We start from the raw sequence: 16,078 nt of genomic DNA, 5'->3' as shown, positions 1-16,078 counted from the left end.
AGGTGACCAAAGCAAAATAAACTATAAGATGTCCTTCAACATAAACAGTGGTTTCTGAAAGCATTCATCTGCAAATGGCACCAATAAAATCCATCAAAATAGTGATTAGGCACAGAGTAGAAAAAATTTACAAGTAACCTGCTGTTAGATTTTTTTCCTAAAGAAAATAATTCCTATATTTTTGGTCAATTTTTTTTTTTTCTATGTGGGATGGTTAATCTTGAGCTTGCAGCAAGGAAGCTCGCACCAGACTTCTCCAAATCCACATTTCCTTGCCTCCAATTCTTATGTGTCCAAAAGATAGGAAACCATAGACCTGCCTTTGTAGGAGGGTTTTAATTTTTATTTGTCTAAATTTTCTTCCAGCAGTCTTTCTGTCTTTTTTACAAATATCTGCTCCACCTAGAACTGATTGTAATGCATGTCACGAGACAGAGATCTAGCTCTGTTTTATTTCAGATGGAAAATCAATTATGTCCATACCATATATGTAAATAAACCACCCCTCTTCATCTGAAAGGAAAGGTCATCTGTCCTTAGGTTCTCATATATATTTGAATCTAATACAGACTTTTATGTTCTGATGATCTATTTATTCCTGTGCCAATTCCATTCTGTTTTATTAAATCTTTTTTATTATTTTATTATTAAGGAACAACATAACTACTATTCTTTTCTAAATCTTATTTCTATTTTCACTTACTCTTTTACATGGAAATTTTCTGTCCAGAAATAATACCCCAAAGCAATAGGTTTCAATGTTAACTTTGGAATGACTGATATTAACAACAAATCATCTCATCCAGGAATGTGCTAAATCTATTTATTTGTGTCTTTCAATAAGATTCTATCGTTCTTTAATGGAGGTACTCAACCCTTGGCCATTTATTCCTAGGCATCTTACAGTTTTGGTCAGTAATTTAAATGAGACTTTTGGGGGATATTTAACTTACATGCAGAGTACATCATGAGAAACACTGGGCTGGAGGAAGCACAAGCTGGAATCAAGATTGCCAGGAGAACTATCACCTCAGATATGCAGATGATACCACCCTTATGGCAGAAAGTGAAGAAGAACTAAAGAGCCTCTTAATGAAAGTCAAAGAGGAGAGTGAAGAAGTTGGCTTAAAGCTCAACATTCAGAAAACTAACATCATGGCATCTGGTCCCATCACTTCATGGCAAACAGATGGAGAAACAGTGAAAACAGTTGCTGACTTTATTTTGGGGGGCTCCAAAATTACTGTAGATGGTGATTGCAGCCATGAAATTAAAGGACGCTTACTCCTTGGAAGGAAAGTTATGACCAACCTAAATAGCATATTCAAAAGCAGAAACATTACTTTGCCAACAACGGTCTGTCTAGTCAAGGCTATGGTTTTTCCAGTAGTCATGTATGGATGTGAGAGTTGGACTATAAAGAAAGCTGAACACCAAAGAATTGATGCTTTTGAACTGTGGTGTTAGAAAAGACTCTTGAGAGTCCCTGCAAGAGACTGCAAGGAGATCCAACCAGTCCATCCTAAAGGAGATCAGTCCTGGGTGTTCTTTGGAAGGACTGATGCTGAAGCTGAAACTCCAATACTCTGGCAATCTGATGCGAAGAGCTGACTCATTTGAAAAGACCCTGATGCTGGGAAAGATTGAGGGCAGGAGGAAAAGGGGACGACAGAGGATGAGATGGCTGGATGGCATCACCGACTCAATGGACATGAGTTTGGGTAGGCTCCGGGAGTTGGTGATGGACAGTCAGGCCTGGTGTGCTGCAGTTGATGGAGTCACAAAGAGTCAGACACGACTGAGTGACTGAACTGAACTGAAATCCTTTTCTTACTAGCTGTAACAAGTATAAAAAGGCTATAATTTTTTCATAACTTTATCTTGAATTTAGATACTTTAAAAATGCTCTTAATTATAGTAACTTATTGAGTCACAAATTTTCTAGATTTATACTTTTATCATATGTAAACGTTCCCCTCTTTTTAGATTTGTATTTATTCCTTGACTTTCATTTGCTGGAAAATAAAATGAATTATTTTCATTTGCTAGAATCTCCAAAACAGACTGATTTAAAAAAAAAAGAAAAATTTGATAGAGAAAGTAACTTTTTTCACTATACAAAGAGATCTTATACAATAAAAAGGAAAAGATAAAATTCAACAGAAAAATTAGTGCAAGTTCTAAATAGGAAATTCAAAAATGGTCAATAAACACAGGAAAACTTGCTCAGCCTTATGAATAGACAGGGAAATATGAGAAGAACAGTGAGTTTCTACTTCCCACCTTCTCTGATGGGTTGGCAAAAACAAACAAAGTATGACATGTGGGGCTAGTGAGAAGGTAGGGAAATGGTCATATTAATAACTTATTTGTAGGAATATGAATTAATTGCTACAACCGGGGAATTAATGTGAAATACATATACCCTTTAACTCAGCAGCCCTGCTTTCAGAAAACTTATTGTAAAGAAACAGGACTCGTAGATAAGCATAAATAAGACTAACAAGAACATTCACCGCAATGCTAGAAGTAACCCAAATGATTACCAAAAGGGGAATGATTAAAAAAGGATATATAATTCTATAGAATATTATATACCTGTTAAAAATAATAAGTTAGGTTGTTAAATTTATATGCATTAACTCAAAGACAGTCTCATTAAACAGGGGTGGAGGGGGTGGGGCAAAGGAGGGAGCCATAAACGAATGCAGGTAGAATGACACGAAAAACAACCTCAAAAAACAAAATCCTATATTGGAATATCTACATATATTTCTAAGAGTGTGGAGAAGGATACAAAGGATACATATCCATGTTTTATCATCTCAGTGAATGAGAATAATCAAAAAGAGGCTGGGAGGAAATTTTATAAAGGTCTTATATAATACATTTTTAGATTATTTTGTTACAAGTATATACTAAGGTCATTTTTTTAAAGTTTTAAGAATATTACTTTAAAAAATACTAGATTATTTTGAGATCTAGGAAAATAAAGTTTTGTTAACTTTCCATTCCCATTTAATTTTTCAAGAAGAAAGAAATGAACTAGCCTACATGCATGCCATATATTTCAATGAAATAAATTCTAAACCAAATAAACAGAAATGATATATCATTTAAATATGCAATTAAATTTCTTCCTTTTAAAGCAATCTCTTACTTGAGTAAGCCATGAGGAAAGAAAGAGAGAATATAACAAGATTCCACATACTTTTGTGCCTTTCAGCTACAGTACACAACAATGTAACATTTAGTTTCTGATTCCAATTATCCTGAAACATTAATATTTACCTTTTTATCAGTAGCTTGAAGTTCTTCAAAAACCTTTTCTAAGGTCCAACTTTTGAAACAAAAATCAAGAAAACGGATAAAGTAACATTAATATATAATATGAACAAAGACTATAGAATAAAACTTCAGAGCATACTACAAATCCTCATGATGAAAAACAAGCCAATAGACTCACTTTGCTTCCAAATATTCTCTAGGGAGTTCTTCGGTTTCATCCAGAGTCATTACTGATGTCCTGATCTCCTGTTCGACCAGACTGTCCACCATCACCCTGAAGTAGGCCCACACTGTGTCCTCCCAGGTGTCACAGACAGGAAGCAGCTTTACCCGTTCCAAAAGAGAAACATGCAGACACAGTCAACAAAAAAAAGGAAAAGCAGCGAAACCTCTTGATATGAACTATAAAATCACTATAATAACATAAAACATATGGATTATAAACTATCACACCAAATAACCCTGTGTCTCCAACTTCTCCCCAAACCACAACTTTTTTTGGTGGAGGGGCACAGTGGGCAGCATGTGGGATCTTAGTTCCCCCATGGAAACAGTGGGATGGAACCAGCAGCTCCTATAGTGGAAGCGCAGAGTCTTAACCACCATTAGGGAGATCCCTCAAGCCACATCTTCTAAGAAGTTTGGACTCTTATAGCATCAATTTTCCATGCTGATATAAGATGGTGTTTCAACTAATTAAAATAACATCCCTCAAAATAGCTATAAAATGTAGGGGATAGAGGGGGTTGAGAAGCACACATACGTGAGACAATTCAAAGTCATACTGTGCCTTGGTGGTACATTTCTGGATAAAGCCATGGTAACAAAAGTTATAAATGTGTATTGTAATTATATTTACAATTCTGAGAAACTGAAGTCTGACTGCACAGATTAAAACATCATATGGGATATGGGATACATCAAATTAAGTAGCTCAAGTTACCATTCTATTTCATAATAATCTTATCATTGCTATTCTTAGAAACTAGCTTAAGCTTATATGATTACTATATTAGAATATTTTATTCAGCTGATTCCATTCCATAGGAAAAAAGATTAAGATACATTGCATACCTGCTTGAGATTCCCACTTAGAGCTGCATAAATTGCTCTCTCATATCTATTAAAAAGCTCCTGAAATACAATGAATATAAATAAAATTAACTACTGTTTATCTCAGTATGTCAATTTTTTTCATAATCTGGAATTCTGCAGTATCTTCTAAACTGAACTTATTTGTTCCCAAACAGTTTCTAAACTTTAGTAAAAGATCTCCTAGGGGACTAAGAAGGAAGGATCCCTTAGTTTGATGTAGTCAATAATGAAATCTTCCAGAAAAGTCAAACAGCTAAATTTCAAATACAGAGTGAAAGCAGATTCAACTCTAATGGATGCTTTGATTATTTTATAGTCAAATTTTATTCCAGATAGAATCCGCATAGATGTTTTCTCCTATAAAATTTCTAAATACCTAACACTACCTGATACTGATCTAAGAACATCAAACAAGGCCCTTGGAGCCTGACATGTACCAGTTTGCATCAAATTCCTAAGCACAATTAATTATTTTCACCAAATTATCCCATTTTACTTTTGGATTCTATTAATGACATTTCCTGTTTTCTCATCATCCAAACAAGAGACTTCAGAGACTCTCACTACATAATTGAGTCTTCCTCTGCCTTCTATTTCCAGTTTCTGGTCCTGACCAAAATTGTTCCTTTCTTTTCTACTCGCCAAAGTAACCTAGGACAGGCCCTTATTTCTTAGTGTCTGAATAATTCTGACAGGCTTCTAACTAGTTTCTCAGTCTTTAGTTCATTCCATTTTAAGCCCATTTTCCACTGCCATGCTAATCTTCTTAAAGCACTGCTGCCACATGCCCTCAAGGTTTAGATGGCTCACTACTATCTATGGTACAAAGTTCCCATTCCTTGGAGCAACATTTGAGGACCACCATTGCCTGCTCTTAATCTTTTTCAGTCATCTTAGAGCAGCATTTGAGGATCACCACTGCCTGCCCAGTCAGTTCGGCTACAGTGCTTGTTTTGAAAATGTGAATTTGTTCCAATGCAATTGATTTATCAAGGAACAATTTGAACATAATACAAACTTCCCATTTTTTTATGCACAATTTCATCCACAAGAAACACTGGTTGAATACAGGAAACAACACCTAACTGAACCAAGCCGCTTAGAAATACACAAAACTGACACTCCTCAAACATCTACCAGCCCCCTGGGCTGTCCAGGTGTGTGTTAAATTAAATCCTTTTGCATCAATTGTTACAATTTTGTTTGACTTCAGATAGCAACCTCCTATCACTTCTCGGTAACTCACAAGCTGCAACCCTCTCATATCCAGTACCACAAGCAAACTCCAGTTCTTTTTTAAGGTAAACTGCCTATTTATTGCAGTTACTTATGTATTTCTTGTTTATTTAACAGAGTGAAACTGTGTGACTTTTATTAAGTTTTTATCTTTTTAAGCATTATTGATGGTTTTTGAGTACTGTGCTCTTAACTCCATTTTCCCTCAAAGCTCTGGATTTTCTGCAACATTTGCCCTGCTGCAATGACTGCTAGGAATGCATAGGTCATGTCACAACAGAAATGACAATATTTCCTTTCGTGAGCTTTCTGCTCCAACCTGACAGACCTGCCTTCCCTTGAGTTTTCCCAACCTAGGCATCCTATTTAGAATTTCCTCCTCTGTTTTTCATGACCAATAACTCAAATTTTTAAAAGATCGATTCAGTGCTCTCTTGGGAACCCAGCCCAGTGCTTATTCTGTGACTTCATTTGCTACTCTTTCTTTTTTTTTGTATTTTTGTCTTATTTCAGCACTTAACTCTTAGTGTCTGAATGTGAAAGTGAAGTCGCTCAGTTGTGTCCAACTCTTTGCGACCCCGTGGACTGTAGCCCACCAAGCTCCTCTGTCCATGGGATTCTCCAGGCAAGAATACTGGAGTGGGTTGCCATTTCCTTCTCCAGGGGATCTTCCCGACCCAGGGATCGAACCCAGGTCTCCTGCATTGCAGGCAGACGCTTTATACTCTGAGCCTCTGATTAATAAAGCCTACCCTATTCTTCAGTCTGACTGAAAGTTCTAAAAAACAGGAACTTTAGTTCTTAACTACTCTCAAAATTCCACAGCATTTTCAGCAGGCCTTCTGTGTATTAAAAGTAAAAATCAGTATCAGTAAATATTTTATTATATCTTACATCTTCTGCCATTCTCCAACAACTTATTTTCCAAATGCATCTATATGGATTCCCTTCAACAGGTTCTAATTCTGTTCCTATAAAATAGTAAAAGAAATAAAGTTTACAGTTTAAAATGATATCTTACTTCAATAATTTCTAAAAACAAAAGCTATACTTCACAAAATTGCTATTTAGAGTTAAATATATCCCAACTCTCAGAATAAAATCTATTAAAATACCTCCATTAACATTGGGGTCATGATAGAGTTTCCAGCCTTCAAGTGTTGCAGCTCTCCATGCCTGGCCACAGCGTTTGCAGAGTCGCTGTGCCTTTAGAAACAATAAAAAGATGGTTGGCCATATAACCAATGCAGTACCAAAGAAATACGTGTGCTTTGTAGAAAAATATAAGTGATTTAACAAAGGATTATATAACTTATGGCACAGATGTCACAAAAGGATGGTGTAGACAAATTAGTAATGGCATTTCACACATGCATGTCTTTCTGTGGTCCCTATCTTTCTTTCCCTAATAATCCTTTTGCTCTTTGATTTTAGGCTCACCACTAGATGCTCATGGTACCTGCAAGCATTTAATTCTGCTAAAGACAAATGGGTTAAGAAGGTTGATGACCCCTGATTTATGTAAAAACAGTCTCTATAATGACAGGGGTGCTACTGATCATTCAGGCCATAAACATGATATGTCTTTATGTTAAATGTGACCAATCAGATGCACCTGATGAACCACTGAGATAAGACACATGTTTGTTGGTCCAGAATCTCTTCAGGAACCATCTCTCCCTCATTTAGTTCACATGGTTTGAGTAGATCATATGATTCCACCTCTGAACTCAACCATTAGGCATGTGATCTAACAAGAATCACTCCTAGGACTCTTGCCAGAGATACTGGGAAAGAGACAGTCCTTTTGCTAGGGTTGTTCGCTTGCACGAAGATATAAGGATGGAGCTGCTGGTGGCTGTTATTGACACAAATGGCTTCCTGAGAATGAAATCACTGAGAGGATGCAGAGTCAAGAGCCTGGACAGTATCTAATGACATCTTCTGAGTCCCGGGATCCTGCCAGATATAACGCTCTACACTTCTCTGTTCCAGGAACCACTCAATTCCCTGCTTGTAAGTAATCTGAGTTAGGTTTCTATCATTTGAACCTACAGAATCTGATTAATACAACCAGTTAAAAAGCATCATACTCCAAACATATTTTGAATTTATGGCTCATAAAAGTTTTAAAAGCTATAATTAAAGCTATAGTGTAGCAACATGGAAAAATATTTTTAAAATATTCGATATGTTATCTGAAAAAAGGCAGGACAAAATCTGAACGTAGAATCTTAAAAACATTTGTCTAAGTGAAATTAGCTAGACACAAACGAGCAAATATTATATGATTCCACTTACATCATAGCTAAAATAGGCAAATTAACAGAGACAGAAAGTAGATTAGGTTACCAAATATTGAGGGAAAGGAAAAATGGGAAATTACTGCATAATGATTCGAGTTTCTGTTTGGAGTGACAAAAAAGTTTTAGAAACAGACAGTGGTAATGAGTGCACAACACTATGAAAGCACTTAATGCCACTGAAATTAACATTTGAAAATGGTCACAATGACAAATTTTGTTATATATCTTTTATCATAATGAAAAAAATCAATATTGCAATATACCAAAAAACTACTGAGTTAGTCACTTGAAGTGGGTGAACAGTACAGTATTTGAATTATATCTCCATAAAGATTAAAAAAAAAAAAAAAACCTGGAGGTATACTGTGTTTACAATTATGTTAAAAAGAGGTACAAAAGAAAAAGGGTTGTAAGTAAATTTTTATTTAAAACCTCACTATCTGTGATTATATAAAAGCAGTAGGACCTTAAAAGTTTTTGTTTTTCAAGCCTCTCAGTAATGTGATTATATTTTTGTTTTCTGTTGTTAAAAATACATCTCATTTGCCATTGTGACTCCTAATATCCTGCTCGTGGCTTGGCACAGTGGCTGGCCGTTAAATATTTTCTGAATAAATGAATATATGTTACTTCTTTTCTTAATTAAAAAATAAGAATGATGTTTAATAATCCAAGGGTTACTACTATAAGAAATTATTTAATATATGCTGGTGGTTTATAACAGAGAAGAACAAACAACACTTTGAACTAACATATTTCTATCTAACTATCACAAAGGAGGTTACATTTTAAAGAGGTGAAGTTAAAAGGAAGAAGTTTGAGGGCATCATAGTCTTCAAATGCTACACAGTGTCAACTAGAAGAGCAATCAGGGTCAGATTTATTCTTAACCCTTAAAAATCCAAACCAGAAATAATGAGGCTATGCCTAGAGTACAAAGTACAAATATGGGAAGCCAAGGCTTAACTTCTTATAAAGAATTTTCTACCAGAGATATGCAAACTAAAGTGCACTGCTTTCTGAAACAATGTGTTCTTTATCATTGAAAATGTTAGGTGTTAGACCCAGAAAATATTGTGAAAAACATTAATGCATTGAGGAAGTATACTAAGTTGTCACAAAGATCCCTTCTAACTTACAGTCTGTGACTTTTTGACACTGGACAAGCAGGGTATGTATCATTTACCTCTTCTGTCATTCCAGCACGAATTAGAGTGAAAAGATATTTGAGTAATCTGACTTCATCTTCTCTATCCAGATCATCAAGTGGCATCTTCTGTCTTATGGGAGCATCAGGGTCCTACAAAAATTAATCAATCAACTATAAATCCTTTATATACATATATGATTTAAACATCATCGAGACATGATAAACATCTCCTGAGTTTATATACTGAAATAAACTAATTTAATTTAGTTAGGTAACAAGCAGAATGAAAAAGTGGTAAATGTTCCAAATAGACATAACTGTCTGCTGCCCATTCAAAACAGACTCCACTGGTCCACAAAGCTGCATGCCTTAGTCAGGCAAGGCAGAGAGATCACTAGCCCAGCACAGAAACTCTAGAAATTCTACTCATAATTTAAGTAGACTTGAACTCTACCCTGCTGTAGCAACTATGTGGCCAACTTAATCCTAAGTAGAATTAGGCCTAGATGGAGAATGAGCAGAGAAACTCCAGGAATCACAATGCATGCCTTGACTAGAAGGTACATAGTTCTTCCTGAGAATATATGAGAAGAGAGCCCAGTATAGGATTAAAAGTACATAAAAATAAATCCATGTCCAACAAAAGAAATTGTAAAATAGATTTCTGATAAATACCTCTACCCTCCGACAGTTATTCCTAACTACCTTTCATGAATAGAAAGAAATGTGCATTTAAACATTAAGGATAACACTGGCCTCACTTCTGCAGCAAAGAGCACACATTATCTACATGATGAATTTCAGATGAAAAGCTATTTTCATGTGACTTAAAGGGAGGAAGTAATTCTTATTCCAAATGTTACTGAGTAATATGAGTATCAGTTCAAAAAATGGAATGCATAATAGGTCAACTGGCTAGTTCCACAAATATTTTTGCAGATATAATCATTCAATTTTGGAAGATGGTTTCTTTCTGACTAAAGGAAATCACTTTCCAGAAATTAAGGATAAATGATTTTTAGTTGTTTGTTGTGGGATAATTTTGCTACAATTTATTACAAGCACTGTCAGTAGTTTCCAAGTAATTTTCATCAAAACACACTTTTGTTACAAAATAGAGTTTTACTCTATTTACTCATAGAGTAAAAGAGTTTTAGTCCATTTTTTCAGTTCTTACTTACTTCTCTCACTCTTCACTATAAACTTTTAGTTCACATGCCTCCACCTATCACAAAGCTCTGTTTTGTCATTTCTACAATTATTAGACTCTCATTTTTTCAAACCCACTGTTACTCCCATTACTCATATTCTAGAATGACTTTTTTCTAACCTCAAGCTAATTCACAAAGCTTTATTTTCTCTCCCTGCTTTCTACACAGAAGAACCTTCACAGGTCACCATCTTATAGTTAAAGAGTTAAAACTTGCTATAAGATCAAAATTAATTTGTTTTAATGCTGGCAAATCAGGAATACTTTCTACATTCTCTTTTACAATTTACAATCCATTGGCCACAGATGGGCTCAATACATGCCATTAAATTCAAATGCAACTTAGTGCTTTTTAAGAGTTAAACAGTATATGCAGTCCTTCAGAAATCTAAAACAAGGATCCAAGAGAAGAAAATTCTGTCTTTAAGAAAATCACTTAACTTTGAGGGCAACTTTCATTTCAAAGAACACTTACCAATTCAGTGACAAGAGGACGGACACTTCCTATATAAGAAGATAGCTGCCGCTGTTTCAAGGTATGCAGAGTATTTTCCCTGAAAATATATGTACAACTTCTTTTTAGAAGAACTATTTGTATAGGTCTACTTAAAGCATCAAGTCAAGTCACAGTAAGAGTACCAACTCAGAAAAAACATGCACAACACTAAATACAAAGGGGCATTTTAGCTCAGATGACTAACAATGTTGAACATTTTTTCATGACTTATTGACCATTTATTTACCTGCTTGTGTAAGGTATCTGTTCAGATCTTTGTCTTTTTTATTGGGTTATCTCTTTGTTACAAGTTGGAGTTCTTTATGAACTACAGGTTCTTTATGTTTCTTCCAATCTGTGGCTTGCCACCAATTCATTTTCTCAATTATGTCTTTTAATAAGAAGTTTTTAATTTTGTTAAAGTCAAATCACTCTTTCCCCTTTACTGCTTTCTGTGACAATCACTTACTCTCCAAGTCACAAAAATGTCCTCTTATATTTTCCTCTAAAAAGCTTTAAGTTTTAGCTTTTACAACTGGGATTATGATCCATCTTGAATTAACTATTGGGTACAGTCCAAGGGGGGCTTCCCAGGTGGTGCTAGTGGTAAAGAACCCACCTGGCAATGCAGGTTAGACCTAACAGATGCAGGTTCGGTCCTTGGGTCAGGAAGATCCCCTGGAGGAGGGCACGACAACCCACTCCCATATTCTTGCCTGGAGAATGCCATGGACAGAGAAGCCTGGCAGGCTACAGTCCACAGGGTCATAGTCAGACACGACTGAAGCACCTTAGCATGTACACACGGTGCAAGGGAGGTATCAAGGTTAATCTTTATTTACACAGATACGCAGTTTTCTCTGTATGGTTGGTTCAAAGAACATTTCTTTCCATCCTGGGCTGCTTCCATGCCTTATTAAAAATCAAATGACCATGTATGTGTGGTTTTGTTTTAGGATTCTCTACTCTCTTTTATTGATTGGGAAAAAAAAAAAAAGACCAACAGGTAAAAACTTGCCAAAATCTTAACAGATATTTTAACTTAAAGTTTTTTTTTCTGGGGCTTCTCTGGTGGCCCAGTGGCTAAGACTCCACACTCTCAATGCAGCAGTGGGGGCTGGGTTCAATCCCTGGTCATGGAACTAGATTCCATATGCCACACAGTTAAACAAGCATTTTTAAAATTTTTTCTGAAAATGGAAATTTCTTTCAGAAAAGTCAACACGAATCAAGATTTAAAAACTATATATATTTGGTAGCATTAATTTTCTAGTTAAGCAGAAAAAAATTGATTTGCAGACTTTATACACGTTACTGAATTCAAAGGCAAACTAAATGTTTCTCTTTTTTACATTATTTTTTATTGGAGCATAGTTGCTTTACAATATTGTGTGAGTTTCGGATGTACAGCAAAGTAAATCAGCTATATGTGTACATATATCCCCTCTTTTTTGAGTTCCTTCACATTTAGTGAACTTTTCCTTTAGCTCTTGAAATAAACTGTCCCTTTAACCTGGGGGCTGCTTTCTGGTTTCAAGGTTTTAACAATAAATTAGAAGCATTGCAGAATGTAAGGAAAGGGGGAAAAACACACACACATAAGTAGCTAGAAACACAGTAGAATTCTCTTGATGATCAAGCTATGATTATTAAGAAAATGAATGCTTGATCATGATAACATGATCATGTCATTCTTTTATTCTCAAGGCTTCCTATCACATTTAGGATAAAGTTCCAAACCCTTAGCTCGGCTGACTGTCAATATATTAGCTGGCTCTCTTCAATCTCATTAAGTACTATTCTTTTTCTTTGCTGTGTTCACACTGGCCTTCATGTGCAAATACTTTACCTTCTTAAAGTCTCTGCAGTTCCTGCTCTTGCCCAGAGCACTTGTCACTCAAGTTTTGCATGCCTGACCTCCTTTATTTCTTAAAAGCCTCTTACTCTTACTACCTGTAACCTTATTTCCCTAGAGAGGCTTTCCTTGGTCACCTCTTCTACTTAAAATAACTCCCCTTATTATCCTCTGTCCATCAACTCTTGATTCCTTTTTCTTTTAAAGCTATTAACACCTAACAGGATATATTTATTTGCTGTCTAACTCTTGCACAATTATAAATCTCATAAAGGTAGGGCTGTCATCTGTTTTGCTCACAGACTGAATTCAGCAAGAACTGAATAAATGGTTGTTGAAAGATGGATAAACAAAATCAACATTAAGTGACTTCAGGAATAAAAGTTTAGTGACTTACCAATATACTGATTTTGCATAAAATTCAATATTATCAGAAAAATCTCCAATCTCATCTTTGGCAATGCTTTCTAACCAGTCTACCACCAGCTAGGGAAGGAGATAAAAAAAGAGCATTAACTATAAATTTTGTTAAGGATTTTATTTGAAGTAGTACTACTCCCACAATTAAAACAAAGTTTCTAATTCAAAAAATACCAATAACTTTTTCTACCACTATTTTTACTTTTTAAAGATGTATAAATATTATGGCAAAAGAAATTTTCTAGAGGAATAATACAGTTTTTAACAGGCTATTCCTGTAAATGCTAGGGCTATTATTTGAAAACCAAAAAACAAGGTGCTTACTTCCTTTTAATTATAAATTAAAAGATGAAAAAGAAAAAAATTTAAGGAAAAAGTTTCAAATCTAAAAAACTTCATTTTTTAAATGTCATTTACCTTTTCTCCATATTTTGCCCCCAAAATGTAAAAACTCTAGTCATACCTGACTTTGTCGGACAAGTGAATCTCTCTGAAACAATGCTTCCACAACTGCTTTTTCACTGGCATTAAGAGCCTATTTTAAAAATTTGATGGAAAAAAAAAAAAAGATGCTCAAGGAACATTATTTCAGCAGAATGGTAAAAGAGAATCTGAAATAAGTATATTTTATCACCCATAACTATTTTAAGACAGCAAATCTGTATATTCATCTTTGAAAATTTTTTATAAATAAATTTCAAACTGCTAGATCAATGAGCAGCTACTCTTACTTGATATTTTAATTCTTGGTTACACTTAAAATTTTTAAGTTCTATTTCTCCAGAGATGTTGTTTTAGAGAACAATAAAACATAAAACAAAATGAAACAATTCACAATAAAGGGCAGGATGCAGTCACGAGGCATATTAGGAAGTTAATGTTTAAAAATTTTTGAATCTTTTCATTCTACACTGAAGTTGATGGACAATAAAACTTAGGAATAATTCAAGGTTCTAAAGACTGACTTAGACAACTTGACATAAATATTAACAAGTTAAATCAAGCAATACAGTAAAAGGATAACACACAATGACCAAATCTATTAATTCATCTTATTCATGGTTCAAGGAAAAGAGATACACATGAATCTTGTGAACATGTATGTGTGCTCAGCCGTGTCCAGCTGTTTGTGACGCCATGGACAGTAACCCGCCAGGCTCCCGTCCATGGGATTTTCCAGGCAAGAATACTGGAGTCTGTAGACATTCCCTTCTCCAGGAGATCCTGATAGATGCCAAAATGTCATTTGATAAAAATATCCTCATAAATTAGAAATAAAAGAATATTTTGCCAATGTAATGGAGTATCTATTCATAGTTGAAGCCTATAGCAAATATCAGAGAAGGCGATGGCACCCCACTCTAGTACTCTTGCCTGGAAAATCCCGTGGACGGAGGAGCCCAGTAGGCTGCAGTCCATGGGGTTGCTCAGAGTCGGACAGGACTGAGCTACTTCACTTTCACTTTTCACCTTCATGCATTGGAGAAGGAAATGGCAACCCACTCCAGTGTTCTTGCCTGGAGAATCCCAGGGACAGGGGAGACTGGTGGGCTGCCGTCTATGGGGTCGCACAGAGTCGGACACGACTGAAGCGACTTAGCAGTAGCAGTATAGCAAATATCAGATCAGATCAGATGCTCAGTCGTGTCCGACTCTTTGCGACCCCATGAATCGCAGCACGCCAGGCCTCCCTACTTAACTGTAAAGAGAGACACTCCTTTTAGAATCCAGAAGATGGAAAAAATAATTGCTGAAATTACTCAAATTTACTATTAAAAGTTCTAGCTAATATATAAAACCAGAAGAAGCACTAAGTAGTTAAAAATATGGAAGAAGAGTCACAGTCATCACTATTTGTAGATTAGCAGGAATGCCTACCTAGAATAGCATGATAATCAACAAAAACTATTAAAACATGTGAGTGAGTTCAATAAATAGCCAAATATAAGATAAATAATCTTCCAAGATGTGCATCTCACTAGCTGGGAATGAAATAAGTATTTGTAGAATAAATAAATTAAAAGATTGAAAAAATATTTTAAAGTATCTTAAGTGAAAACGCAAGTTAACAAATGTGGTTGAAATCATTAATTATAAAATAAAAGTATCTTTTCTTCTTTTTTGACTATTCATAGTTGCTTTAAACATAGGTCACTTTTTGTAATGAGAACACAAAAACAACTAAACCCTAAAAGAGCACCTGGTCTTTATGGTTTTAAAGGCATATTTTTACTAAGGATTCAAAGAACAGGTTAATTACTATAATTTTTGAACAAAGCGCACACACACGTGCACACATACACACACACACACACACGCACACAAAGATGGAAGATGTATGAACTTGTTCTGCAGAGCTGGCACAATTCTAGGCATTAGAACTAGATATGAAAAAGTAACTAAAAAAATATATTTGGGAAACTTCTAAAAAAAATCAGCTAATAAAATTTAGTAGCATATTTATTAAGAATATATCATGACTTAAAGTTTATTCTGTTTGAGGACAGTTCAACATTAGGAGAACTATTAATGCAAACCATTATGCCAATAAATTAAAACAGTTATCTATAGGACTTCTCTGGTGGTCCAGTGGTTAAGAATCCACCTGCCAATGCAAGGGACATAGGTTTGATCCCTGGTCTGGGAAGATTCCACATGCCACGGAAAACTAAGCCCATGAACTTCAGAGACCATGCGCTGCAACTAGAGAAAACCCATGTGGCAACAAAGACCCAGTGCAGCCAAAAATAAAATACATTTAAAACAGGCATCTACAGAAGATGAAAAGCATTTGACTGCAACTCTCAGCTAGTTAAGAGAAAAAAAAATTCTTATTCTTCACTAAAACAAAATCATTCTTATCAAAAGTCAAGTACAAGAAAGGAATACCTGCTATCATTGATATAACTGTATGGGAGTTCTTGGCCCATGATATAAGGCAAGTAAGAGGAATAACAGACTATGGACTTCCTTGGTGGTACAGTGGATAGGAATCTTCCTGAGAATGCAGGGAACATGGGTT

General features: G+C 35.2%; 1 protein-coding gene and 1 non-coding gene across 3 annotated transcripts in view; both read right to left on the bottom strand.

Annotated features, from left to right (window-relative positions):
- The window catches only part of NUP107 (nucleoporin 107), a 47,595-nt gene that overhangs the window by 12,233 nt on the left and 19,284 nt on the right, over positions 1–16,078 (bottom strand). For both annotated transcript variants that reach the window (XM_055579988.1, XM_055579992.1), the window contains 9 exons: positions 13,520–13,591; positions 13,034–13,122; positions 10,761–10,839; positions 9,112–9,225; positions 6,735–6,825; positions 6,514–6,590; positions 4,363–4,422; positions 3,467–3,612; positions 3,292–3,340 (listed from right to left, as the gene is read on the bottom strand). In XM_055579988.1, coding sequence (XP_055435963.1) covers positions 3,292–3,340; positions 3,467–3,612; positions 4,363–4,422; positions 6,514–6,590; positions 6,735–6,825; positions 9,112–9,225; positions 10,761–10,839; positions 13,034–13,122; positions 13,520–13,591 — 777 coding nt within the window. The remainder of the gene's footprint in view (positions 1–3,291; positions 3,341–3,466; positions 3,613–4,362; positions 4,423–6,513; positions 6,591–6,734; positions 6,826–9,111; positions 9,226–10,760; positions 10,840–13,033; positions 13,123–13,519; positions 13,592–16,078) is intronic.
- On the bottom strand, positions 202–333 carry LOC129642615 (small nucleolar RNA SNORA38). Its single transcript, XR_008709868.1, has one exon. It is a non-coding gene; the product is annotated as a small nucleolar RNA SNORA38 (small nucleolar RNA).

Source organism: Bubalus kerabau, chromosome 1 (assembly GCF_029407905.1).
Source record: "Bubalus kerabau isolate K-KA32 ecotype Philippines breed swamp buffalo chromosome 1, PCC_UOA_SB_1v2, whole genome shotgun sequence".
In the NCBI taxonomy this organism is placed as follows: Eukaryota; Metazoa; Chordata; class Mammalia; order Artiodactyla; family Bovidae; genus Bubalus; species Bubalus kerabau.
Note: the sequence above shows the minus strand (reverse complement) of the source record. Positions and strands in the feature narration are given on the sequence as shown.